Source organism: Spermophilus citellus (genome assembly GCF_964194105.1).
Source record: "Spermophilus citellus genome assembly, chromosome: X".
Taxonomy (NCBI): Eukaryota; Metazoa; Chordata; class Mammalia; order Rodentia; family Sciuridae; genus Spermophilus; species Spermophilus citellus.
In genome coordinates, this window is record NC_138190.1 from 148,160,668 (window position 1) to 148,186,295 (window position 25,628).

General features: G+C 39.0%; 1 protein-coding gene across 4 annotated transcripts in view; it reads left to right on the plus strand.

Annotated features, from left to right (window-relative positions):
• Positions 1-20,667, plus strand: part of BRCC3 (BRCA1/BRCA2-containing complex subunit 3) — a 55,198-nt gene extending 34,531 nt beyond the window's left edge. Inside the window, exons 9-12 of one of the 4 annotated variants that reach the window (XM_081278417.1) lie at positions 14,985-15,116; positions 16,240-16,283; positions 16,612-16,780; positions 19,060-20,667. In XM_081278417.1, the coding sequence (XP_081134543.1) occupies positions 14,985-15,116; positions 16,240-16,283; positions 16,612-16,763 (328 nt within the window). In that variant the 3' untranslated portion in view covers positions 16,764-16,780; positions 19,060-20,667. The remainder of the gene's footprint in view (positions 1-14,984; positions 15,117-16,239; positions 16,284-16,611; positions 16,781-19,059) is intronic. The other 3 variants (XM_081278419.1, XM_081278418.1, XM_081278420.1) reach the window with 3 other exon arrangements.
• Positions 20,668-25,628: the final 4,961 nt, after the last annotated feature.

The window sequence follows — 25,628 nt, forward strand, 5'->3', positions numbered from 1 at the left end:
CATTGCTTGTTCTGTATTCCCAAAAACTCTGGTAGCTGTTTGAATAAGCCTATCTACAAATTCAGCGTAAGGTTCATTAGCTCCTTGTATTATCTTAGATAATTGACCTTGTAAACCTCCATGTCCTTGTAAAGTCTTCCATGCCCTAACCGCATCTACAGCAATTTGTGAGTATACGCCAGGATCATATGCAATTTGTTGCTGCCAATCCTCATAAGGTCCCTTTCCTAACAACATATCTAGATTTCTCTGAGAATAACCAGCTGCTGCATTTCGCCTAGCCGTCTCCTTGCAAAATTCCTCATTGGCAACCTTCCATAACAGGTATTGTCCTCCATTTAGCACAGCTTTACAAATATTAGCCCAATCTGCTGGCGTCATGTTTAAGTTGGTAATGGATTCGACCAAGCTTACAGTGAAGGGTGCTTGAGGACCATAGGTTGTTACAGCCTCTTTTAGCTCCTTCACTGTTTTGAAATTTAAACCCTGGTAAATTTGGTGCCCTCCTACCTCAAATACAGGGCATATTTGAGATCCTGTCTCAGGATCCCAACTATCAACTGCGGGGGTTGGGAGCCTCCTAGCATATGGAGGTGGTGCTGTTGATTGGACACTTATGCCCTCTGGTGATAGAATGCTGTTAGTAGCAGTCTCCTGTAGAGGTGGTGCTGTTGGTTGGACACTTACGCTCTCTGATAGAAAGGTGTTATTAGCAGTCTCCTGTTGTAACTTTTCCCCTGATGGCTTTTTCTGCTCTAAACTTCCTTCCTCTGTCTCACTAGCTCGAAAGACCTTCTCTTTTACTTGAATCTTTTCCTCTTTCTGACTAACTTGAGAGACCTTCTCTTTTACTTGAATCAATATGTCTTCTCCTTCCTCTACCTTTGTCTGAATTGAAGGCTTTGGACTAAGCAAACCAGATACGAGTGTCCACAATGGCAATGTGCCAACTGGCAGAGTCCCTGGGTTGTTCTTTTCTATTCTTTTTAAATCTTAACCATGATGGTTCCATTGTGAGATATTTAACAAATCCTCCTTAAAAAGCCATGGGCTACATTTTTGTATTGTATCAACGTATGCCCTGACTGCTCTTGATTTTACTGGGATGCCTCCTTCCTCTAACAATTTACTTAACAGTCTTTCGGTTTGTTTTTTACTAATTTCTGATCCCATATTTCTACTATAATACAACCCAACAAGATGACGCCAAACAAAACCGAGACAGAATGCAATAAAAATGGAACAACACAGAATCATTATATCAACCTTTCTATCCTCCTGAAATGTGTATCCGTCCTTCCTCCCTATCTGTTCCTCAGACGCAAATAGTTTTTCCTCAGATGTGAGCGGTTTTTCTTCCGTCTCACTCATCTCCAGGGACAGGCAAGTTAAAACAAAAATGAAGCAAAACAAAAGAGGAAACTTAGAATGGCTACCCATCCTCTCGCCCTGCCCTCAGGGGCGAGCAGTTTACTTACCCTCAGTCACTCCCTGCGCGAGCCACCAAATGCCGCAGTCTGGCTGGGCACAATTCAGGAGCCACTTGTCAAAAGAAAAGAACTTTATTTTTAGAACTACACACGCCAAACAAAACAGCTCCTCAGGAAAAAACCCTCAGAGCCCAACTGCCACCACCGGCTTCCCACAAGCCTCTCACCCACACACAAACCTCACCACCTCCCACAATCCTCCTGCTCTTGAGGCTGATTGGCTGGGTTGTGTGGGCGGAGCCAAAGAAGTCCCCCAATGAGCAGCTCTGTGGAGGAGCCAATCAGCTAGATGTTGCTGGGGCCGCTGTGAGCCAATCATCAGCTGGCAGTCTGAAGGGCAGGGAAACAGCCCAATGAGCATCACCGCAGAGGAGCCAATCAGCTAGATGTTGCTGGAGCCGCTGTGAGCCAATCACCAGCTGGCAGTCTGAAGGGCAGGGAAACAGCCCCATGAACATCACCGCAGAGGAGCCAATCAGCTAGATGTTGCTGAGGCCACTGTGAGCCAATCATCAGCCGGCAGCTGGAAGTTTGCTGGCAGCTGGAAGTTTGCTGGGGCCCCTTTGGCTGTGGCTGTCAACACCCTTTAGTTACAATAGTATTTGTTTTATAAAATTGGGTGCTCTGGCATTAAGAGCATATACATTTACAATTGTTTTATCTCCTTATTGAATTGATCACTTGATTATTATACAGTAACCTTCTTTATCTCTATTTGTAGTATTTTTTCTTTAAGATTCTTGGGAGGAATTTTAGCATTAAGTGATGATCTTTCTTAAATTATTCATTACTAAAGTGGTTGTCAAATGATAGTATTCTGATTCTGTCATTCCTTCTACATTTACTAGTTATTTCTATTCCCAGAAAAATTTTCCATTCTTTTCCTTTTACCTCTTTGGCTCCCACAGGTGAGAGAAAAGTATGACCCTTGATTATCTGAGTTTTGCTTATTTCACCTAACATGATGCTCTCAGGTTCCATCCATTTTCCTGCAAATGACATAATTTCATTCTTCATTATGGCTGAATAAAATTCACTGTGTATACATACTACATTTTCTTTATCCATTCATCTGTTGATGAACACCTAGGCTGGTTCCATAGTTTGGCTATTGTGAATTGTGATGCTATAAACATGAGCATGCATGTATCCCTATAGTAAGATGACTTTAATTCTTTAGGATAAATGCCAAGGAGTTGTGTAGCTGGGTCCTATGGTGGTTTTTTTCTTATTCTTTTGAAGAACCTCCACAGTGATTTCCATAGTACTTATACTAATGTACAATCTCATCACCAGTGTAAAAGTGTTCCTTTTCTCTACATCCTCTTTGGCATTTATTATTGTTTGTATTCTTGATGGCTGCCTTTCTAACTGAAATAAGATGAGATCTCCATATAGTTTTGATTTGCACTTCCCCAATTGTTAATGATGTTAAACATGTTTATATATATTTGTTGGCCCTTTTTTTTTTATTGGATGTTCACAACATTACAAAGCTCATGACAAATCATATTTCATAGATTAGAATCAATTGGGTTATGAACTCCCATTTTTACCCCAAATACAGATTGCAGAATCACATCGGTTACACATCACATTTTTACATACTGCCATATTAGTGATTGTTGTATTCTGCTACCTTTCCTATCCTCTACTATCCCCCCTCCCCTCCCCTCCCATCTTCTCTCTACCCCATCTACTGTAATTCATTTCCCTCCATGTTTGTTATCCCCTTCCCCTCGTAAACTCTTATATGTTATTTTGTATAACTATGAGGGTCTCCCTCCATTTCCATGTGATTTCCCTTTTTTTTTCTCCCTTTCCCTCCCGCCTCATGTCGCTGTTTAATGCTAATCTTTTCTTCCTGCTCATCCTCCCTGTTTTGTTCTTAGTTGCTCTCATTATATCAAAGAAGACATTTGGTATTTGTTTTTTAGGGATTGGCTAGCTTCACTAAGCATAATCTGCTCTAGTGCCATCCATTTCCCTGCAAATTCCATGATTTTGTCATTTATTAGTGCTGCGTAATACTCCATGGTGTATAAATGCCACATTTTTTTTATCCATTCATCTATTGAAGGGCCTCTGGGTTGATTCCACAGTCTAGCAATTGTGAATTGTGCTGCTATGAACATCGATGTGGCAGTATCCCTGTAGTGTGCTCTTTTAAGGTCTTCAGGAAATAGTCCGAGAAGGGCAATAGCTGGGTCAAATGGTGGTTCCATTCCCAGCTTTCCCAGGAATCTCCATACTGCTTTCCAAATTGGCCGCACCCGTTTGCAGTCCCACCAGCAGTGTACAAGAGTACCCTTTTCCCCACATCCTCGCCAGCACTTGTTGTTGTTTGACTTCATCATAGCTGCCAATCTTACTGGGGTGAGGTGGTATCTTAGGGTGGTTTTGATTTGCATTTCTCTGACTGCTAGCGATGGTGAGCATTTTTTCATGTACTTGTTGATTGATTGTATGTCCTCCTCTGAGAAGTATTTGTTCATGTCCTTGGCCCATTTGTTGATTGGGTTGTTTGTTTTCTTATTGTCTAATTTTTTGATTTCTTTGTATACTCTGGATATTAGGGCTCTATCTGAAGTGTGAGGAGTAAAAATTTGTTCCCAGGATGTAGGCTCCCTATTTACCTCTCTTATTTTTTCTCTTGCTGAGAAAAAACTTTTCAGTTTAAGAAAGTCCCATTTGTTGATTCGTGTTATTAACTCTTGTGCTATGGGTGTCCTATTAAGGAATTTTGAGCCCGTCCCCACAATCTGTAGATCGGAGCCAACTTTTTCTTCTATCAGACGGAGAGTCTCTGATTTGATATCTAGCTCCTTTATCCACTTATCCACTTTGAGTTGACTTTTGTGCGTGGCGAGAGGAGGGGATTCAGTTTCATTATGTTGCATATTGATTTCCAGTTTTCCCAACACCATTTGTTGAAGATGCTATCCTTTCTCCATTGCATGTTTTTAGCTCCTTTATCAAATATAAGATAGTTGTAGCTTTGTGGATTAGTCTCTGTGTCCTCTATTCTGTACCATTGGTCCACCCGCCTGTTCTGGTACCAGTACCATGCTGTTTTTATTACTATTGCTCTGTAATATAGTTTGAAATCTAGTATCGCTATACCACCTGATTCACACTTCCTGCTTAGAATTGTTTTTGCTATTCTGGGTCTTTTATTTTTCCATATGAATTTCATTATTGCTTTATCTATTTCTACAAGAAATGCCATTGGGATTTTGATTGGCATTGCATTGAACCTATAGAGAACTTTTGGTAATATCGCCATTTTGATGATGTTAGTTCTGCCTATCCATGAACAGGGTATATTTTTCCATCTTCTAAGATCTTCTATTTCTTTCTTTAGGGTTCTGTAGTTTTCATTGTATAGGTCTTTCACCTCTTTTGTTAGGTTGATTCCCAAGTATTTTATTTTTTTTGAGGATATTGTGAATGGAGTGTTTTTCCTCATTTCCGTTTCAGAAGTTTTGTCGCTGATATACAGAAATGCCTTTGATTTATGTGTGTTGATTTTATATCCTGCCACTTTGCTGAATGCATTTATTAGTTCTAGTAGTTTTTTTGTAGACCCTTTTGGGTCTTCTAGGTATAGAATCATGTCATCCGCAAATAGTGATAATTTAAGTTCTTCTTTTCCTATTTTTATGCCTTTAATTTCTTTCATCTGTCTAATTGCTCTGGCCAGTGTTTCGAGAACTATATTGAATAGATGTGGTGATAGGGGGCATCCCTGTCTTGTTCCAGATTTTAGAGGGAATGCCTTCAATTTTTCTCCATTCAGAATGATGCTAGCCTGAGGCTTGGCATAGATTGCTTTTACAATGTTGAGGTATGTTCCTGTTATCCCTAGTTTTTCGAGAGTTTTGAACATAAAGGGATGCTGTACTTTGTTGAATGCTTTTTCCGCATCTATCGAGATGATCATATGGTTCTTATTTTTAAGCCTATTGATGTGGTGAATAACATTTATTGATTTCCGTATATTGAACCATCCTTGCATCCCAGGGATGAATCCTACTTGATCATGGTGCACAATTTTTTTGATATGCCTTTGTATCCGATTCGCCAGAATTTTATTGAGGATTTTTGCATCTAGGTTCATTAGAGATATTGGTCTGTAGTTTTCTTTCTTTGAGGTGTCTTTGTCTGGTTTCGGAATCAGGGTGATGTTGGCCTCATAGAATGAATTTGGAAGAGCTCCCTCTTTTTCTACTTCCTGAAATAACTTGAAAAGTATTGGTATTAATTCTTCTTTAAAGGTTTTGTAGAACTCCGCTGTATACCCATCCGGTCCCGGGCTTTTCTTTGTTGGAAGTTTTTTAATTGCTTCTTCTATTTCATCTATTGATATTGGTCTGTTTAAGTTGTGAGTTTCCTCCTGACTCAGTCTGGGCAAATCATATGACTTAAGGAATTTATCAATGTCTTCACTTTCTTCTATTTTATTGGAATATAGGTTTTCAAAATAATTTCTAATTGTTTTCTGTATTTCTGAAGCGTCTGTTGTAATATTGCCTTTTTCATCCCGTATGTTAGTATTTTGAGTTCTCTCTCTTCTTCTCTTCGTTAGTATGGCTAGGGGTCTGTCAATCTTATTTATTTTTTCAAAGAACCAACTTTTTGTTTTGTTGATTTTTTCAATAGTTTCTTTTGTTTCAATTTCATTGATTTCTGCTCTGATTTTAATTAGTTCTTGCCTTCTGCTACATTTGCTATTGTTTTGCTCTTCCTTTTCTAGGGCTTTGAGATGAAGTGTGAGCTCATTTATTTGTTGGTTTTTCCTTTTTTTGAGGAATGACCTCCAGGCGATGAATTTCCCTCTTAAAACTGCTTTCATTGTGTCCCATAGATTCCGATATGTTGTGTCTGTATTTTCATTTATCTCTAAGAATTTTTTGATTTCCTCCTTTATGTCTTCTGTAACCCATTGATCATTCAGTAACGTATTGTTCATTGTCCATGTGATGTAGGATTTTTCCTTCCTTCTTTTATCATTGATTTCCAGTTTCATTCCATTATGATCAGATAAAATGCGTGGTATTATCTCCACCCCTTTATATTTACTGAGGGTTGCCCTATGGCATAATATATGGTCTATTTTTGAGAAGGATCCATGTGCTGCTGAGAAAAAAGTATATCCATTTGATGATGGTTGATATATTCTATATATGTCAGTTAAGTCTAAGTTATTGATTGTGATATTGAGTTCTATAGTTTCTTTATTCAACTTTTATTTGGAGGATCTGTCCAATGGTGAGAGAGGTGTGTTGAAGTCACCCATAATTATTGTGTTGTGGTCTATTTGATTCTTGAACTTGAGGAGAATTTGTTTTATGAATGTCACAGCACCATTATTTGGTGCATAAATATTGATAATTGTTATGTCTTGTTGGTGAATGGTTCCTTTTAACAGTATATAATGTCCTTCCTTATCCCTTTTGATTAACTTAGTCTTGAAGTCGATTTCATTCGATATGAGGATGGCCACCCCTGCTTGCTTACGAGGACCATGTGCATGGTATATTTTTTCCCATCCTTTCACCTTCAGCCTGTGTATGTCTTTTCCAATCAGATGTGTCTCCTGGAGGCAGCATATTGTTGGATTTGTTTTTTTAATCCATGTTACCAGCCTATGTCGCTTTATTGGAGAGTTTAAGCTATTAACGTTTAGAGTTACTATTGATATATGGTTTGTACTTCCTGCCATGTTTGATTATTTTTCTCTTTTTTTTTCCCCTAATTTATTTTGTTTCTCCATGATTAGCTTTCCCCTCATCCTCTGTCTTTACCGAGGCACTTCCCGTTGATGGTTTTGGTTATTGTTTTCCATTTCTTCCTCGTGTAGAGTTTTGCTCAAGACGCTTTGCAATGCTGGTTTTCTGGCTACAAATTCTTTTAGCTTTTGTTTATCATGAAAGATTTTTATTTCGTTGTCGTATCTGAAGCTTAATTTTGCTGGATACAGAATTCTTGGTTGGCATCCATTGTCTTTCAGTGTTTGAAATACGTTGTTCCAGGATCTTCTTGCTTTCAGCGTCTGTGATGAAAACTCCATTGTCAACCTTATTGGCTTACCCCTAAATGTAATCTGCCTCTTTTCTCTTGTAGCTTTTAATATTTTCTCTTTGTTCTGTATATTGGATAGCTTCATAACAATGTGTCTTGGCGTTGGTCTACTGTGATTTTGTGTGCTCGGTGTCCTGTATGCATCTACAATTTGTATATCTGTTTCCTTTTTTATTTCTGGAAAGTTTTCTGTAATTATTTCCTTCAGCAAGTTACTCATCCCCTTGGTATGAATCTCTATGCCTTCCTCTATCCCGATGACTCGTAAGTTTGGTTTTTTTAAGTTATCCCAAATCTCTTGGATGTTTTTCTCGTGATTTTTTACCAGCCTATCTGAGTTGGCTAGACTCTTTTCAAGATGATATATTTTGTCTTCTTTATCTGACGTTCTGGCTTCTACTTGCTCCACTCTGTTAGTGATACTCTCGATTGAGTTTTTAATTTGGTTTATCGTTTCCTTCATTTCTAGAATTATTGTTTGATTTTTTTTTATAATCTCTATCTCCTGATAAAGATGCTTAACTTCTTCTTTTATCTGTTTTTGTAATTCGTTTTCAATGTGATCTTTAAGGTTCCTTTCCATCTGTCTAAGGTGTTCCTTGAGTTCTTTATATTGCCATTTTTCTGTTGACTCCAGGTCCTCCTGAATATTTAGGCTGTCTTTCATTGTTTGTACTCCTTTTCTTCCTTGCTTTTTTATGCTCATGATACTTCTTGTTCTGTTTGACTGTTGAGTTACTGTTTACTCTTATAAGTTTATTTGATGCTTGGGAGGAGAGGTATTAGAAGGGATGGGAAGAAGTCACTAAAGAGAGTGAGTGTAGGAAGGTGGAGTTCAAGAGAGGGGGAATAAGAAAGTTGAAAAGAAATGAAAAGACAAAAGAAAAAAAGTGAGAAGAAAGAGAGAAAAAACGAAAAAATAAAAATTTAAAACAAACGAAAAAAATTATACTGGTAATAAAAAATGGAAATTGAAGTTTAAAAAATAATAGTAATGATAATAGAATAAAAAGAATTAAAAAAATGAAACCATTAATAAGAAAGTTAAAGAACAACCACAACGTCAACTGCAAAAAGTGAGAATAAAAAAAATACTAATAATAATCATTAAAAGTAATAATAATAATAATAAATGCAGTCATAGAGCTCGATTAACTTCTCTTCCAGTAGGTAGAGCTATGCCCACTGGGCCAGGCTTCTCCTCTTGATAGGTGGGAGCCAGTGACTGTGCCTCAGCTCTTCTTCCCAGACTGTGCGGGTCTCCAGTCCTGAATGCCTAGGTCCTTCTCTTGTGGTTCCTCAATCCAGGCCCCACTTGCCTGTGACGCTTACCACATTACTGGCTACACACCGGGTCTGCTGCTCCTGGGAGCCCTGTTTTCATGGATGCCTAAGCACACCCTTTCTGTTTGCCTCCCTCGGACCCTAAGTTTGTAGGGCTTGGGGCTGAGGACCCCCAGCGAATTTGTTTGCCCTCGGGTAGCAACTCCCCTGGTAGCTGGTGCGAGGGACCTCTGTTGTCAGCCCTGGTGGGAGCGATAGCCGGGAGTTCTGTGTCACTAGTCTCACGTCACTCCTGATTCCCTGGGTCTGGCTATGGTGCTCTGTTTTTTTTTTTTTTTTTTTTACCTCTGTGAGATCAGGTGGGCCGACTAGTTATTTCAGCGGGGTCGTTAGTGCTGAGTCACGAGAAGCAGGCGATCCGGGGCTTAAATGCAGCAGATACGTGCTCAGTGTGTGTTTTCTGAGGGGCCCAAAGTGTACGCCCTAGCTCCACGTCAGCTCAGCATTGCCTAGTGATCCTGAGCAAATAGGCTTTAGATAATTTACAGCTCCCTATGCCCGCGCTGTTGAAGAGATCAGAGACTTGATCTCTCCACGCCTGCTGCCGTATTAGACCTCCTCAATGATATTCATGTTACCCTTACAGTTTCCTGGCATAAGCAAGATCTTGGGGTTATACAAACTGCTGCTTCTGTTTCCACTCCTGTTTTCTAGAACTGAAACTCTGCTGCCTTCGCCTCCACCTCTGGGCTGCGCTCTTGGGCGCCACGTTTGTCCGCGACCTTAGCAGCGCCGCCGCGGCCTCTGCTGCTCCTCGGCCCGGTGCCTAGCTCCCGGGGCCCAAGCGGCTGCCGCCGCGGCTCTCCAACCCCCTTCTCCGGAGCACGGGTCCCCTCACAGGGGGATGCCGAACGACCCCAGACCAGGCTCTGCCCCAAGGTGCAGCAGGGACCAGGCGACCGAGGCGCTTGAGGCCGTAGTCCAGCCTTCGGAGGACAGGGCTCAGCACGCAGCCCAGTTTCAACCTCTAGATGCGGCTGCTGGACAATGTAGACAGGGCCATCAAGACAGCATGCCGAAAGCAAATGGCGGCACCCGCGGAGTGGATTTTCGGCCCTGAAACCCCAGCCCAGCCAACAATTTCAGTCCACTAACTCTCCCTATATAGACAATATTCAAAAAAAAAAAAAAAAGGGCGAGGTGTACTGAGCTTTCTTTGCCTCAGGTACTTAGGATCCACTGCTGATTACCCATTCAGCTTCTCTGCAGGGAGCGAAGTGAAAGAGGAAGCAGATGGGTGCAGAGCGCCCGCGGCTCTGGCTCTGAGCAGGAAAGTGTCCGGGAGCCAAGCGTCTCTTTTTCAATCTCTTTGTTTTTTCTGCTGCTTGGCCAGGTGGTCCACTACAGACTAATGGTGTAAGGAGCTCTAACAAGCTGCGCAAAGTCTCGATTAAAGCCTCTGCTCTGAGCACCAGGCTCAGCACTTCAGCAACCCCCGTACGCAGCCCAGTTCGCTATTTCATAAAGGCTTGGTTAGATTCCCTTCACGTCGCCTCCTGAGCTGGGCGGGCGGGGGGCTGTTTGACGTGCGGGCGGGGACCCTTCTCACCCTGCCGGGTCCGGCCGCCGGGGGCCGTTTGCAGAACCGGGCAGGCGGTGCTGGCAGCCGTTTGGCGGCGGCTGGCTGCGGGACTGTACCTCTGCACCGCGTGGCCAAGATTCACTTGTCTGGGACAAACTGGGATAAACTTACTAATTCCCGGCAGGTCTCCTTTCAGCGGAATTTTGCTAGAAGTTCCTCAGTTGGTAGAATCTGGGTGTATTAATGGGTCTTTCTGATCCCGTTAATGTAGAGATACTGAAAGTGCTGCTTCCTCGCCGGCCGCCATGTTGGGTCCCCCTGTTGGCCCTTTTAAGTGTCTGTTTAGTTCATTTGATCATTTGTTAATTGGATTATTTGTTTTTGTTTTGTTTTTTAATGTCTTATGTATTCTGAATATTAATCCTCTATCCAAAGAGTAACTAGCAGAGACTTTCTCCCATAGATTTTTTCTTTGTCATGCAGAAGTTTTTAAATTTGATGCCATCCCATTTACTAACTCTTGACATTATTTTGTCAGTGAAAGTTGTTGCCTGTACCTATATGGGACTGTGGACGCTACATTTTCTTCAAGGAGTTGCATAGTTTGTGGTCTAATTCCTAGGTCTGTGATCCATTTTGAGTTGATTTTTTTATGCAGGGTGAGAGGTAAGTGTCTAGTCTCATTCTTCAACATATGGCTAACCAGTTTTCCCAGCACCATTTGTTAAAAGGCTGTCTTTTCTCCAGTGTATGTTCTTGGCACCTTTGTCAAGGATCAGATGACGGTTTCTGTGTGGGTTTGTCTCTGTGTCTTCTGTTCTGTACCACTGGTCTATGTATCTGTTTGTATGGCAGTACCATGCAGTGTTCTTACTATAGCTCTCTAGTATCACTTAAGGTCAGTTATTGTGATGCCTCCAGCATGGCTGTCTTAGCTCAGTATTGCTTTGGCTATTCTGGGTCTTTTATTCTTCCAAATGAATTTTAGGAGACTTTTTTCCTAGTTATCTGAAGAATGTCATTGTTCCTTGGATAGGCTTTGTGTTGAATCTGTATATTGCTTTTGGTAGTACGGCCATTCTAACAATATTAATTCTGCCTGTCCATGAACATGGGAGGTCTTTTCATCTTCTGAGGTCTTCTTCAATTTCTTTCTTCAGTGTTCTATAGTTTTCATTGTAGAGGTCTTTCACCTCCTTGGTTAGATTTAGTCCTAGGGTTTGTTGTTGTGTTGTTGTTGTTTCTTTTGAGGCTATTGTGAGTGGGATGATTTTCCTGATTTCTTTCTCAGGAGATTGATTGTTGATATATAGGAAAACTATTGATTTTTGTATGTTGATTTAGTAACCTGCTACTTTGCTGAATTTGTTTATTAGCTCTAGCAGTGTTTTGGTGGAGCTTCTTGGATCTTCTAGGTATAGGATCATATCATCTGTAAACAGTGATCACTTGACTTCTTCCTTTTCTGTTTTTATCCCTTATATTTCCTTTTCTTGCCTAATTCCTCTGACTATAATTTCTAGCACTATATGAGGTTAGCTTTGAGGTTTTTTGTATATAGCCTTTGTAATGTTGAAATAAGTTCCTTCCATCCCTAGTTTCTCTAATGTTTTTATTGTAAATGAGTGCTGAATTTTGTCAGAGATTTTCTCTGAATATGTTTAGATGCCTAAGTGATTTTTGTCCTTAATTCTATTTATGTGACTAATTATATTTATTGATTTGAGTATGTTAGACCATACTTGCATCCCTGGAATAAAACCAATTTGGTCATTAAGCAAAATTTTTAGCATCAGATGATTTCTATTTTTTATACAATTTCTTAGTGTTATTAAATATGATTTGCTGATATTTTATTAAGGATTTTTTTGCATCTAACTCAATCAGGGATATTTCTATTGATTTTCTATTCTCTATTCCTTTAATCTCTAATCTTTACTATTTCTTTCTGCTTGCTTTAGGTTTATTTTGTTCTTCTGTGTCTACTTGCTTGAGGTGTAAAGTTAGATTATTGATTTGAGATTTCTTTTTTAATATACATGTTCACAGTTATAAAAGTAATATTGTGATTTGCTCTTAGCACTGCTTTTTCTTCATCACATGAGGCTTACTATGTTGCCTTTTTAGGTTTTCATTTGATTCATGGTTTCATCATATGATTTTTCTTTTAACATATTGGTTAAAAGCAATGTGTTTGATTCTGTTTAATTTACACTTCTGTGGATTTTCTAGTTTCCTCTAGCTCTTCATTCCTCATTTCCTTAGACTGTGATTAGAAAAGATAATTTCTATAATTTCAGTGTTAAAATTTATTAAGACTTGCTTTGTGGTCTCACATGTGGTCTATCCCAAAGAGAGTTCCATGTACACTTGAGAAGACTATGTATCCTTTTGTTGTTCATTGGCTTGTTCTGTATAGTCCATTAGGCTCAGTTGGTATATAGTGTTGTCAAAGTCCTCTACTTTCTTATTTACCTTCTTATTGTGTTATCCATTTTTGAAATTTAGGTATTGAATCTCTTGCTATTATTATATTGCTAATTCTACCATCAATTCTGTCAAACTTTGCTTCTTTATATTTAGGAGCTCTGATGTTTGGTACATAAATATCCTTAATTATTAAGTAAACTAGATATTAGACTAAATACTATTTCCTGGAGAGGTGTGCCCTTTCTTATATCATGCAGCTCAGATAGGAAGCTTATTACTTCCATCCAATCAGAGATTGTCTATATCGGAACTGTGTTGCTACATTAGTTATTTTTTGGTTTACTTTGGTTTCCTGGAATACAAGCACAGAGTAAGTTCTGCCCTATGATTATCCATTTTCCACCTCCTAACAGGAATTTTAGAGCTAAAAAACATGAAATAATGAAGATTTATCTGCTTTTTAACACAAATCCCAACATCCTAGGATTCCACATTCTTAGCAAGTCCTGTTGGTCAAAATGGACAGGAAGGAGAGTTAATTCTGTGTTTAGGGCTTCTGCAGATTGCAGTCTGTCACATACACACGCATGATTGTTAAAATCCACACTGGTTTCTGCTTATCCAAGCAAAGCTGTCTATGCCCCGAGATAAGTCAGATGCAAGACAGAGAGAAGTATCACTACTGGTCTCTACTCAGGTCCATCTTGTGATCATGATTCATTTAAAATTGCCATTGTATCCACAGCACTCTTGCGTTATAAAAACTCTCTTGAACTTTTTATCCTTTAAATTTCGTCCTCTGGAAGTTGGGGTTGTGGCTCAGTGGTAGAGCGCTTGCCTAGCATGTGCAAGGCCCTGGGTTCAATCCTCAGTACCACATAAAAATAAATAAATGAAGGTATTGTGCCCAACTGTAACTGAAAAATAAAATATTAAAAAGTAAATAAATAAATTTCCTCCTCTGGAATCAGAAAGTACCTTTCCAGGAAAATTGTCTTAAACTCTGAAGTTCATATCTCTGGATTTTCTTGCTTTCCCATTTATTGACCTGATTGAATCAGTAGTTTTTCCAATGATTTATATAACAAATGCTCTTTTATTTGGTCCAAAATCTAGTTCATTAACAGAAGCAGATCTCTACCTTCCTTGGTTCTCATATTATAGTATCAAGTAAACTAACAGAAGCTGCAGAAGCTTCCTCTAGCAATTTATTAAGATGATGTATATCCAAAGCCAGTAGACTACTGGAATCATTTCTGTTCATGCTCTTGACAAACTCAAATGAATACCTGTAGACTGACTTCTTCAATATTGTTGGAACCATCAGCAATGATAGTCACTCTGTAGTATTCCAAAGAGCCTTCTTCAAAGCACCTGGCACATACCTATAATTCCAGCATCTCTGGTGGCTGAGGCAGGAGGATCACAAGTTGAAAGCCAGCCTCAGCAACTTAGCAAGGCCCTAAGAAACTTAGCAAGACCCTGTCTCAAAATAAAAAATGGAAAGGACTGTGGATGTGGCTCAGTGGTAAAGCACCCCTAAGTTCAATCCCTGGTGCTAAAACAAAAAGCATATAGCAGATATGGCATGTTCTTTCATGAATTTTTTCCTGACTACATGGTTATGGGGAGGGGAGGGAAGGTTGTAATCCCTCAATATTTGTGCTCCATTTAGGTTGTGCTATGGGACGTAGACACATGTTCTTGTGTGGGAAAGAGAACAGGGAATTAGATCTTATTCTGCTTTATCACCATGTACCAATGGGCCTCTTTATAGCAAGTGTCCTCAACCTGGATTCTCTGCTGAGCCCAAGAGTTTAGGTGTATTTAATATGAGAAGTGTGTAGAGGTGAATTGGTTGGTCTTAGTAACATATATACCTGGTTCTTCCACTGTAGCATGAAAATGCAAGTATATGTGTATTTCTTACCTTTTCCCCCAGGAGATAGTGGGAAATGAGGGCTGCTAGTGAACACTGAGAACAAGTGACCGTTTATGAATCTGATGGAGTCAATCTTTGAAGTATGCCATATCCTAGAGTCAATTTAAAAACTATACAGAACTTCTGATTATATCTAAGGATTAAAAACTGACCTGAACTGGTTGCCTTGCAGGTATGAAAGAATTGAAATTCCAATCCATATTGTACCCCATGTCACCATTGGAAAAGTATGCCTTGAATCAGCAGTGGAGCTGCCCAAGATCCTTTGTCAGGAGGAACAGGATGCATATAGGAGGATTCACAGGTAGAGCTTCTCTTTGTCCCTCTTTTCTACTTCTTGAGGCCTAGTCTTTTTATCTGTAGCATCTCAACTCACATGATTCCCTTGTCTTTCATCTCTCTCTGAGAAAGCTTTATAACAGTCCCTAACCATGTTTCTTATACTGTAGGATAACAATCTTCTTTGGATCATACAAGGGGTAGGATATTTTTCTTTTTGGTTATGAAAACAAGATAAACTACAACATCTTAGTATCTCTGTTGGCAAGCATTGGGTCTTATGCAATGAACATGTATTATATCAAGGCTTCAGTGAGTGAGAAGCAGTGACTTAAATAAAATCACATCCCCCAAATCATTTAAAAATTAATAATAACAATGGGAGCCCGGCATGTTGGTACACACCTGTAATCCCAGCTGCTTGGGAGACTGAGGCAGGAGGATTGTGAGTTCAAGGCCAGCCTCAGCAACTTCAGAAGGCCCCATCTCAAATTTAAAAAATAATAATAATGGGAACTTGAATATCATGCAAAGGCCTGGGTTGTTTATTGCCAGGTTTCTGTTCGCAACTAAAAGGCTCAGGGCTCACTCCAGGAAAACAAGAGACACAAATACCTGTTCCTTTGGGGTCGCTGTGATGGCTCCTCTGACCTTAAGGGTCCACAGAAATAGAGAGAGCAAGAGCACTCGCTGGCCCCTTTTATTGAGGAGAAGCTATTCAAATGAGGCAAGGGGTCAGGTTTCAGGGGCTGAGTCTATCTTCATGATGGCCACTGTCAGCAGGTTGACAGACACCTGGGTAGGCCACACCCAAGGGCACAGTAAGAGGAGGAGACACACACAAGGCACTTCCATAGAAGATTCTATCCTAAACAGGGCAAGGGGTTATATTACAAAGGAACAGGTGAGTGTAACTTCACCCATGGGGCTGTAAGGAAGAGAAGCCTGGGCAGGAAGACACAAGTCACTCGAACCCTAGAAGAGTGGGGCAGTCTAGCAGCTTGGGTGTCTGATGCCACATCGTCCAGCAGGGGAGTTAACTCAGTCATGTGGGAGGTTGGACTCCCACAGTTTTCATTTTGTTCAAAACCATTTTGTTTTCCTTTGGTGCTTCTTTGCTACTAACTGTAGCTATTTTATCCCTTTAGCCTTACACATCTGGACTCAGTAACCAAGATCCATAATGGTTCAGGTAAGATTTATGTTTTAGTCAGCCTTTTTTATTGCTGTGACCAAGAGACCTGACAAAGACAATTATAGAGGAGGAAACGTTTATTTGAGGGCTCATGGTTTCAGAGGTCTCAGTCCATAGAGAGTTGGTACCATTCCTCGGGGCTCAAGGTGAAGCAGAATATCATGTTGGAAGAATGTGTTGGAGGAAGGTAGCTCACATGCTGATCAGCAACAGAGAAAGAGACTCCACTTGCCAAATACAAAATATATACCCCAAAGGCACAGTCCCAGTGCCTACCTCCTCCCGCCACACCCTACCCACTTAATCTGTGTTTTTCCTATTAAAGTGTTTACCAAGAATCTGTGCAGTCAGATGTCAGCAGTCAGCGGGCCTCTCCTACAGTGGTTGGAGGATAGATTGGAGCAAAACCAACAGCATTTGCAGGAGTTACAACAAGAAAAAGAAGAACTTATGCAAGAACTTTACTCCCTAGAATAAAGGAGGAGACAAATGGGGTAAAAAAGCATTTTCTTTTTAACTTTGTACTGAACATCATCCCCAAATGCACACACCTCACTTGCAAGCAGACAATGGAATAGCATTTTTTATACCCCAATAGATAAGTTTTATTCATGCAGTAAACATAAGATGCCATCCTAAAAATTTCACTAGAGCTTAGGAAACCTTCCTACTTATAACTAGCCTAAAAAGGGCATATGCAAGCTGGGAGCAGTGGCACAAAGTGGTAATCCCAGAAGCTCTGGAGACTTGAGACAATCACAAGTTCAAAGCCAGCCTCAGCATCTTAGTGTGGTGCTAAGCAACTCAGTGAGACCCTGTACCCTATATCTAAATAAAATATAAAATAGGGCTGGGGATGTGGCTCAGTGGCCAATGCCCTTGCGTTTAATCCTTGGTACCAAAAAAAGAAAAAAAAGGCTTATGCTAGATGATTTAATTGGTTATATTTTTAATTGGTGCTTTATAATTATACATAATAGGATTAATTATGTCATATTTATACATGCACATAACATAATTTGGTCAATGTTCCTTCCCTTTTCTCCCCTCCTCCCTCCCCCTGACCTGCTTGCTCTACATTACTGATCTCTTTTCCATTATTCTTAGTATTAGTATTAGTATTTTAATTAGTGCAATATGATTTTATATATAAGGATTCATTGCAGTATATTTGTATATAGACATGGTATAATTTAGTAGATTTCATTCACCAGCGTTTCCCCATTCCCTCTGTCAGATCAGATTGGGGAGGCTTTATTGAGATATCACTCCCAGGTGGAACTCGATCAGACCCACAGAGGGGACAGGTGAAGGGTTTGAGGAGAAACCGCGTAGAAGCTCGACCAGACTGGACTTTTATGGGGCTTACAGCAGGAAGGGAAGGGCTTGGGACAGGAAAAGGTGTTTCTAGGGTCCCTTGCCCCCTTGGAGTTGGTCAGGGGAGTTGGCTGAACTCCAGGATTGGCCGGGGGGTCCTGTTGATTGACAGGCGTTAGTCAGGAGATCTGGCTGATTGACAGGCATTTCCGCCGGCATCTGATTGATGTTCTTTTCCAGTGCGGGCTGCTTTCTTCTAAGTTGCCACTAAGTCGCCACCAAGTCGCAGCCACCGACCTAATACCCTCCTCTGAAAGTTATTTTTTAAAAGGCTGTGGGAGGTCATTGGCAAGGGATATCTTGGAGCAAAATATCTGGGGAATGAATTTTAAATGATTATTTTATCTCCTTTTTAAACTTGAAAGTTTTGATTTTCACATATACCTACACACTAAACGCAATCAGCTAAAGGAATAAGAGTATTTTATGTTTCTATTTTGTAGTTATAATGCTTATGTTGGACAAGTAAATAGTATACTAGGATTGGTGGGAGGAAGTATAGGTAACTCGTCAATATCTCACCTCTATTCTTTGCCCTTATTAAGAAACATATGTCTGATGTCTTCCTCCTCCTTTTTTTTTTTTTTTTTTTTTGTACCAAGGATTGAACCCAGGGGCATTTAATCACTGAACCACATCACCAACCTTTTTTTATATTTAGACACAGGGTCTCACTGAGTTTCTTAGGGCCTAAGTTCCTGAAGCTGGCTTTGAATTCGCAATCCTCGTGCCTCATACTCCTGAGCCACTGGGATTACAGGCATGCGCCACTGCACCCAGCTTCATGTCTTCTTTCTTGATCTCTACAATATATATTCTGATACACTTACCAAAGGTTGAACCTATATAGCCGTCCTTCTTAAATAGATGAGTTCTAGCATATTTGACTCTGAAGCAAAGTACTATTGAGAAGAACCTATCTATCTACAAATTTCTGCTAAGTATTTTTCCAGAAACATTTAGGATTTATAATTTAATAAGAATCATACTTTTAAAAGTTTGATTATATTATTTGTATCATGTATAGACACAAATGATAATGCATTTTCAGAAAATAGTTTGGGGGAGGGCTGGGGTTGTAGGTCAGTGGTAGAGCGCTTTTTAAGAGTTTAAATAAAGTGGGAATTGGAAGAGGTTGAAAACAAAGAAAACAGAGAGCCTCAATCCCAACAACAGTGATAAAGGTTGCTTTTGAGTTTTGGTTTTTCTTTTCTTGTTTCTCCCTATATTATTGTTTTAAAAGAATCTAGAACCAATTGTATCAAAAACAATTGGAGATCAAACTCTGTCTCAGGGTGTAGAACCCAGAAATCTGCATGAACTGCCTAACTGTTCTTAGCATACTTATGTAAGTTTCAACTGCCCATTTCTTCTCTATTCTTTTTCTTTCTTTTAGGACAGAAGAAAATATCCAGTATAAAATTAATTAAGCTAAATCAATTTTGATGAAGAAAAAGTTGGAGGACTCACATTACGTGACTGAAAGCTACAGTAATCAAGATGTTAAAGTGTTGCCAGAGGGATAAACACATAAAACAATGGAACAGAAGAGAACCTAGAAATAGACCCATATGAATATTTGAATATGCCAAATGAATCTGAAAAACATAACAAAGACAATTCAATGAAGAAATCAAGCTGAAGCAATTGAATACACATTTTTTTAAAAAGAACCTCAACCTAAACCTCACTAAAAATTCTATATAAAAGTTACCTCAAAATGTATCATGGACTTAAATATAATATATAAAGCTACAACATTTGTAAAAAAAAAAAAACAGGAGAACAATCTTCAGGAGAAAAGTTCTTCAACTTCACTTCAAAAGCACAATACATAAGAGAAGACGTTTCTATATTAAGCCTCATCAAAATTAAAAAGTTTGATTCTGTAAGAAATTTTTTAAGAAGAATAAAATACAAGCTACAGATTGAGAGAAATTATTTGCAAACCATAGAATATCTGATCAATTTGGAGTATTGCGCTCAAAACTCAACAGTAAAAAAACAGTCCAATTAGAAAATGAGCAAAAGATATGAATAAACATTCATCAAAGAGGGTATATGGATGGCAAGTAATCATATGAAAAGATGTTGAACTTCATAAGTCATCAGTGAATGTAAATTATAACCACAATGATATATGACTTACACACTTTTTAGAATGGTTAAAGAGAAAATGGTTTTGAGGATACAAACTATACTTCTCATATATTCATGATAGGAATATAAAATGGTACAGCCACTCTGGAAAAGAGATTGGAAATTTCTTTTGAAGTTAAACATATATTAACATACAAACCAGCAATTGCCTTCCTGGATATTTATCCCAGAGAAATGAAAACCTATGTTGGCACAAAAGCTCATACAATAATTTTCATAGCAACTGTATTAATAATATCCCCAAACTGAAAACAACTCCGATGTCCTGCAATGGGTAAATGGTTAAACAAATTGTCCATATCATGGAATACTGCTCTGTAATGAAATTAACAATAACATAAATGGACCTCAGGGGTATTATGTGTGGTGAATGACAAAAAAAAAAAAAAGAATCTTGAAAGTTCACATACTGTACAATAGTGTTCATATAACATTTTTGAAATAACAAAATTATAGAATGAATAGATTAATGGTTGCCAGGGACTAATTGGGGTGTGGCATATGTATGATTATACAAGGATAGCACAAGGAGTTCCTGTGTGCTGATGGAATAGTTTTGTATCTCGATTATGGTATTGAGTACATAAATCTATACCTGTGCTAAAATACATAGACTTATACAGATATTAATGCATGTAAAATCTGGTAAAACTTAATAAATTCTGTAGTCTATTTAGCAATATTATACTATTGTTACTATTTTGATTTTGAAGTTGTACTACAATTAAGACCTTAGCATTGGAGGAAAATGAGTAAAGGGTACATGGGACTCTCTGTACTATTTTTTGCAACTTCCTGTAAGTCTATTATTATTACAAAATTAAAAACGTGAATTTTAAATAAAGAACTAGGAAGTATGATACCATTTATGAACTAAGAAAAGGGTGACAAAGAGAAAATCTGAGGAGAATAAAATGATCTGAGAATTTTTTTCATGCCAACCTTAAACATAAGTCCCTTTCCTTTTCTTTTCTGTGCAATATGAATGAAAGGTATCACTTTCCCAGTGGCACCAATCTGGCTTACCTTTATCAGAATATTAAATTTCAGTACAACCCTGTAGCCTCTTCTGGACCCTAGAGTCTACATTTTCATTCATAGCCAAGACTCTGATGGGAATAACATACTTGTTCTCTCCTCTGTTTTCTTCTAAACATGCAACTTACTGCTTTCTGACCTCTACCCACATCATGCCATTGAAATCACTCTCCTACCAAAATTATCAATGATTTCCACAGAGTGAAAGCCAATAGATACTTTTCCTGCTGGGTGTGGCAGTACACACCGGAAATCCCAGTGACTCTGGAGGCTGAGGCAGCCTCAGCAACTTAGCAAGGCCCTATCTCAAAATGAAAAAATAAAAAGGGCTGGGTGTGGGAAGCCATTCTCACACGTGATTGGGTACCTCCCTGATTGGGTGTGAGGCGTTCTGGCTAAACTGTGTCGAACTAATCCCCACCCTCTCTAGGTGCGAGGGCCTGTCCGTGTGGGGGTGTGACTGACCATTGATCCTGAGACCAATCACTGACCCTGACCTTGGAATGCTGTCCCCCTCAACCTTCATTGGATGGAATTTTCCCCTGAATTTCTTGTTCCCCAATAAAAGGCCACTCCCTGGCGTGCTCGCTCTCTCTATCCTGCTAGTCCTGAGTAAGCCTCGCTGCCCCACCAGGTGGCTCAAGGCAGGAGCCAGAGGGAGGGCCATCTCAGACCTGGTCAAAGAAAAAGGTAAATTGAGTCTGTGTGTTTATTTTGATCTCACTAGTTAACTTCTATGCTTCAAACCTCTTGTATGAAGCCAGCGTGCTGGTCGTGCGGCGGAGCTGGGGATATGGCTTACTGGTTAAGCACCCCTGGGTTCAATCCCTGGTACCCCCTCAAAAAAAAAAAAAGATAGTTTTCCTGTCCTTGATGAATCTCTCAACACAGTAGCTCATTCCTCTTTAACTCATTTGGTTTCTAATATTCTATTCTTTTTTTTTCTCTTTCTCAAATTGATTCATAGGCTTCTCTATCATTGCTTACCTATATGCATTGAAAGATAAATCCATATCTCCACCATACCTCCATTTCCACCTGCCTATTAGATATTTTCAGTTGGCTGTCTTAATGGCACATCAAACTTAAAACATCTACATCTGAAGTCATGAATTTTAATCTAAACTCTATTACCTCAGAGGTAAGAAACACAGAAAGGAAATAGTTTAGATTAAAATTTTACAGAAAAGGGCTGGGGCTGGGGCTCAGAGGTAGAGGTCTTGCCTTGCATGCATGAGTCACTGGGTTCAATCCTCAGCACCACATATAAATAAATACTTAAAATAAAGATATTGTGTCCATCTACAAGTACAAAAAATATCTTTTAAATTTATGCAAAAAACTGAATAGTCATCCTCACATGTGTTACCTTATAAACTATTTACATTGATAGAGTTATAGCAATTTGAAATTCTTTTTCTAATTTGATAATCTGAGTTGCAATGTGTAGGATATTGTATGTGGGATAAGGGGTGGTACATGGAGTAGCATAGTACCTGGTGGCTGGGATTACTACATGAAGACCTTAGAGTTCCCAACCTTGTGAGAGAGGGGCAGGGAATTGAAAATTATCTTGTGCCAGGGTAAGGAGGGAGACAACAATAATATATTACATTAAGCAAGTAGGTAAATTGATTAAGCATATATGTTGAAGAAAATGGGAGCTGAGTTTTCCAGTGTCAGAGACATCAATAGGAAGGATATAATGAACCCCATGGTGTTGAATTGAAATTGAAAGTGTTAATATGAACTCTTTCCCAAAGGAAAAATATATAGAGAAAGATGGATGTATATATTGTTCCTAGTTCTACTCTCTAAGAGGGACTAGAATGGAAAAAGGTTAGCTTTTCAACAACTGGTGATTGGACAATTAGACATGCAAAAAAAGTTGGACCCCTACCCAACGCCATACATGAGTATTAACTCAAAGGGCTGGGGATGTGGCTCAAGTGGTAGCGTGCTCACCTGACATGTGTGCAGCCCGGGTTCGATCCTCAGCACCACATACAAACAAAGATGTTGGTCCGCCGAAAACTAAAAAAATAATAAATATTAAAAAATTCTCTCTCTCTTTAAAAAAAATGTATCAAAGGCTTAAATGTAAGAACTTAAAACTATAAGAACCTTATAAGAAAACTTGTATAATTTTATTTGTTTGTTTGTTTTGTGGTGCTGAGATAGGAGAATTACTTGAACCCAGTAGTTCAAAGCCAGCCTGGGAAACAAAATGAGACTTCACTCAAAAAACAATAAGGATGTACAGAAACTGAAGCTCTTTCATTCTATAAGTGGGAATATAAAATGGGGCAGTTTGGAAAATAGATGTTCCTCCTAAAATTAAACAGAATTACCACAAGACTTGGCAATTGTTCTCCTAGGTGTACATCCCACAGAACTGAAAACAAACTCAATCAAAATCCTGTATATGAATGTTTATAGCAAAACTTCACAGTGGGCAAAAGGTGGAAGCAATCCATATGTCCATCAATTGATGAATGGATAAACAAAATGCAGTGGACCTATAGTGGTAGGATATAATACTGATATAGCATAAATGAATCTTGAAAACACATTAAGTGAAAGCAACCAGACACAAAAGTCCACATATTGTATAATTCTATTTTTATGAAATGTTCACATAGGCAAATAGAATAGAAGCAAAGTTTTAATTCACTGTTTGCCAGAAGCTATGAGGAAGGGGCAAAGAGGGATGGTAGTATAAAGGAACAGAATTTCTTTTAAAGGTGATTGTATTATCTATCTATTGTAAAGCCACTGAATTTTTCACTTTAAGTGGAGTAATTGTATGAAAAATATGTATCAATAAAGCTGTTTAGAAGGAAAAACAAAAGAAACTTTTGTGCCTGCTAACCCGGCAGAATGGTCTCTTCTGCTCTTTCCTCCCTTAGCTCCTGGCCCAGGAGGTAAGTGGGCTCCTGGTGGCAGCTGTTCTATATAGCATCTCTTTTTGTATTTTTAGAAAAGGGGCCACAGATGTAGCTCAGTGTAGAGTAAGTTTGTCTGGCATGCATAAATTCCTGGGTTCCATCCCCAACTGCAAAAACAACAGGGGCACTCGACCCCTGAGCCACATCCCCAGCCCTATTTTGTATTTTATTTAGAGACAGGGTCTCACTGAGTTGCTTAGGGCCTCGCTTTTGCTGAGGCTGGCTTTGCACTCGTGATCCTCCTGCCTCAGCCTCCCAAATCTTTGGGATTACAGGCATATTTCACCTTGCCCAGCTGTAATTTCTTTTTTTAATCTTTGTTCTATAGTTCAGTAGACCGTATGTTGTTTAAATGTTTGAAAAGTTTATACAGTTAAAGATTTTCACTTTAAAAATTGAAAAAAGGAGAAATACAAAGAATTCCAAGAGGGGGCTGGGGATGTGGCTCAAGCGGTAGCGCGCTTGCCTGGCATGCGTGCGGCCCGGGTTCGATCCTCAGCACCACATACCAACAAAGATGTTGTGTCCGCCGAGAACTAAAAAATAAATATTAAAAATTCTCTCTCTAAAAAAAAAAAAAAAAAAGAATTCCAAGAGGGATAGCAAAAACAGATCTGTATCTGGACATATCATGTTCAAAATGAATAAAACCAATGAAAATCTCCTGAAAGCAACAAGAGAAAAACAACATATCACATACAACGATCCTTTAATAATCTTGACAGCTTAAACTATAGAGGTCACAATGCAGTGGGACAATATATACTCACTGCTGAATGGAAAAGTGTCAGTGATGAATTCTGTATCCAGGAAAATTAGGCTTCAAAAATGAAGGTAAAGGGCTGGGGATATAGCTCAGTTGGTAGAGTGCTTACCTGATGTGCACAAGGCCATGGGTTCAATCCCCAGCACCACATACACACACACACACACACACACACACACACACAAAAGTAAGATGACATTTTCAGAAAGAAAACAGAGGCCTATATAATAGGAAATATTTAAGAGAGTGTTTCAGGATGAAATGAAAGGATAATAGGCAGCAACTCAAATTCACATAAAGAAACAAAGATCAGTAGTAAATGTATATGGATAAATATAAAAAGCAGTATATTGGGGGCTGGGATTGTAGCTCAGTGGTAGAGCGGTCGCCTAGCATGGGCAGAGCCTGGGTTTGATCCTCAGTACCACGTAAAAAAATAAGGGCATTGTGTTATGTCCATCCACACCTAGAAAATAAATATTAAAAAAATGAAAATAAATAAAAAGCAGTAAGCAGTATATTGTATTTTATTTTATTTTTTTTAATTTATTTTTTTTTTTAGTTCTCGGCGGACACAACATCTTTGTTTGTATGTGGTGCTGAGGATCGAACCCGGGCCGCGCTACCGCTTGAGCCACATCCCCAGCCCTATATTGTATTTTTTAAATATATTTATTTTTTTCATTACAGGTAGACACAATATCTTTATTTTTTTATTTTTATGTGGTGCTGAGGATCAAACCCAATGCCTCATGCATGCTAGGCAAGCACTCTACCTCTGAGCCACAACCACAGCCCAAGTATATTGTATTTTTATTTGTGACAATTTTCTTCTATCTCATTTAGAAAACATGTACACAAAGAAACAATTATTGGATATATTGTTGTATATGGTTAAATGATATTAAAATATGTAATTTGTATGACAGTAATAGCCCAAAAGCATGGATAAGGGAATAGAGCTATGTTGAAACAAATTTTTATTTGTCATTAAAATTAGTTGTGTATTAAAACTAGGTATTTTGCCAAGTGCAGTGGCACATGCCTGTAACC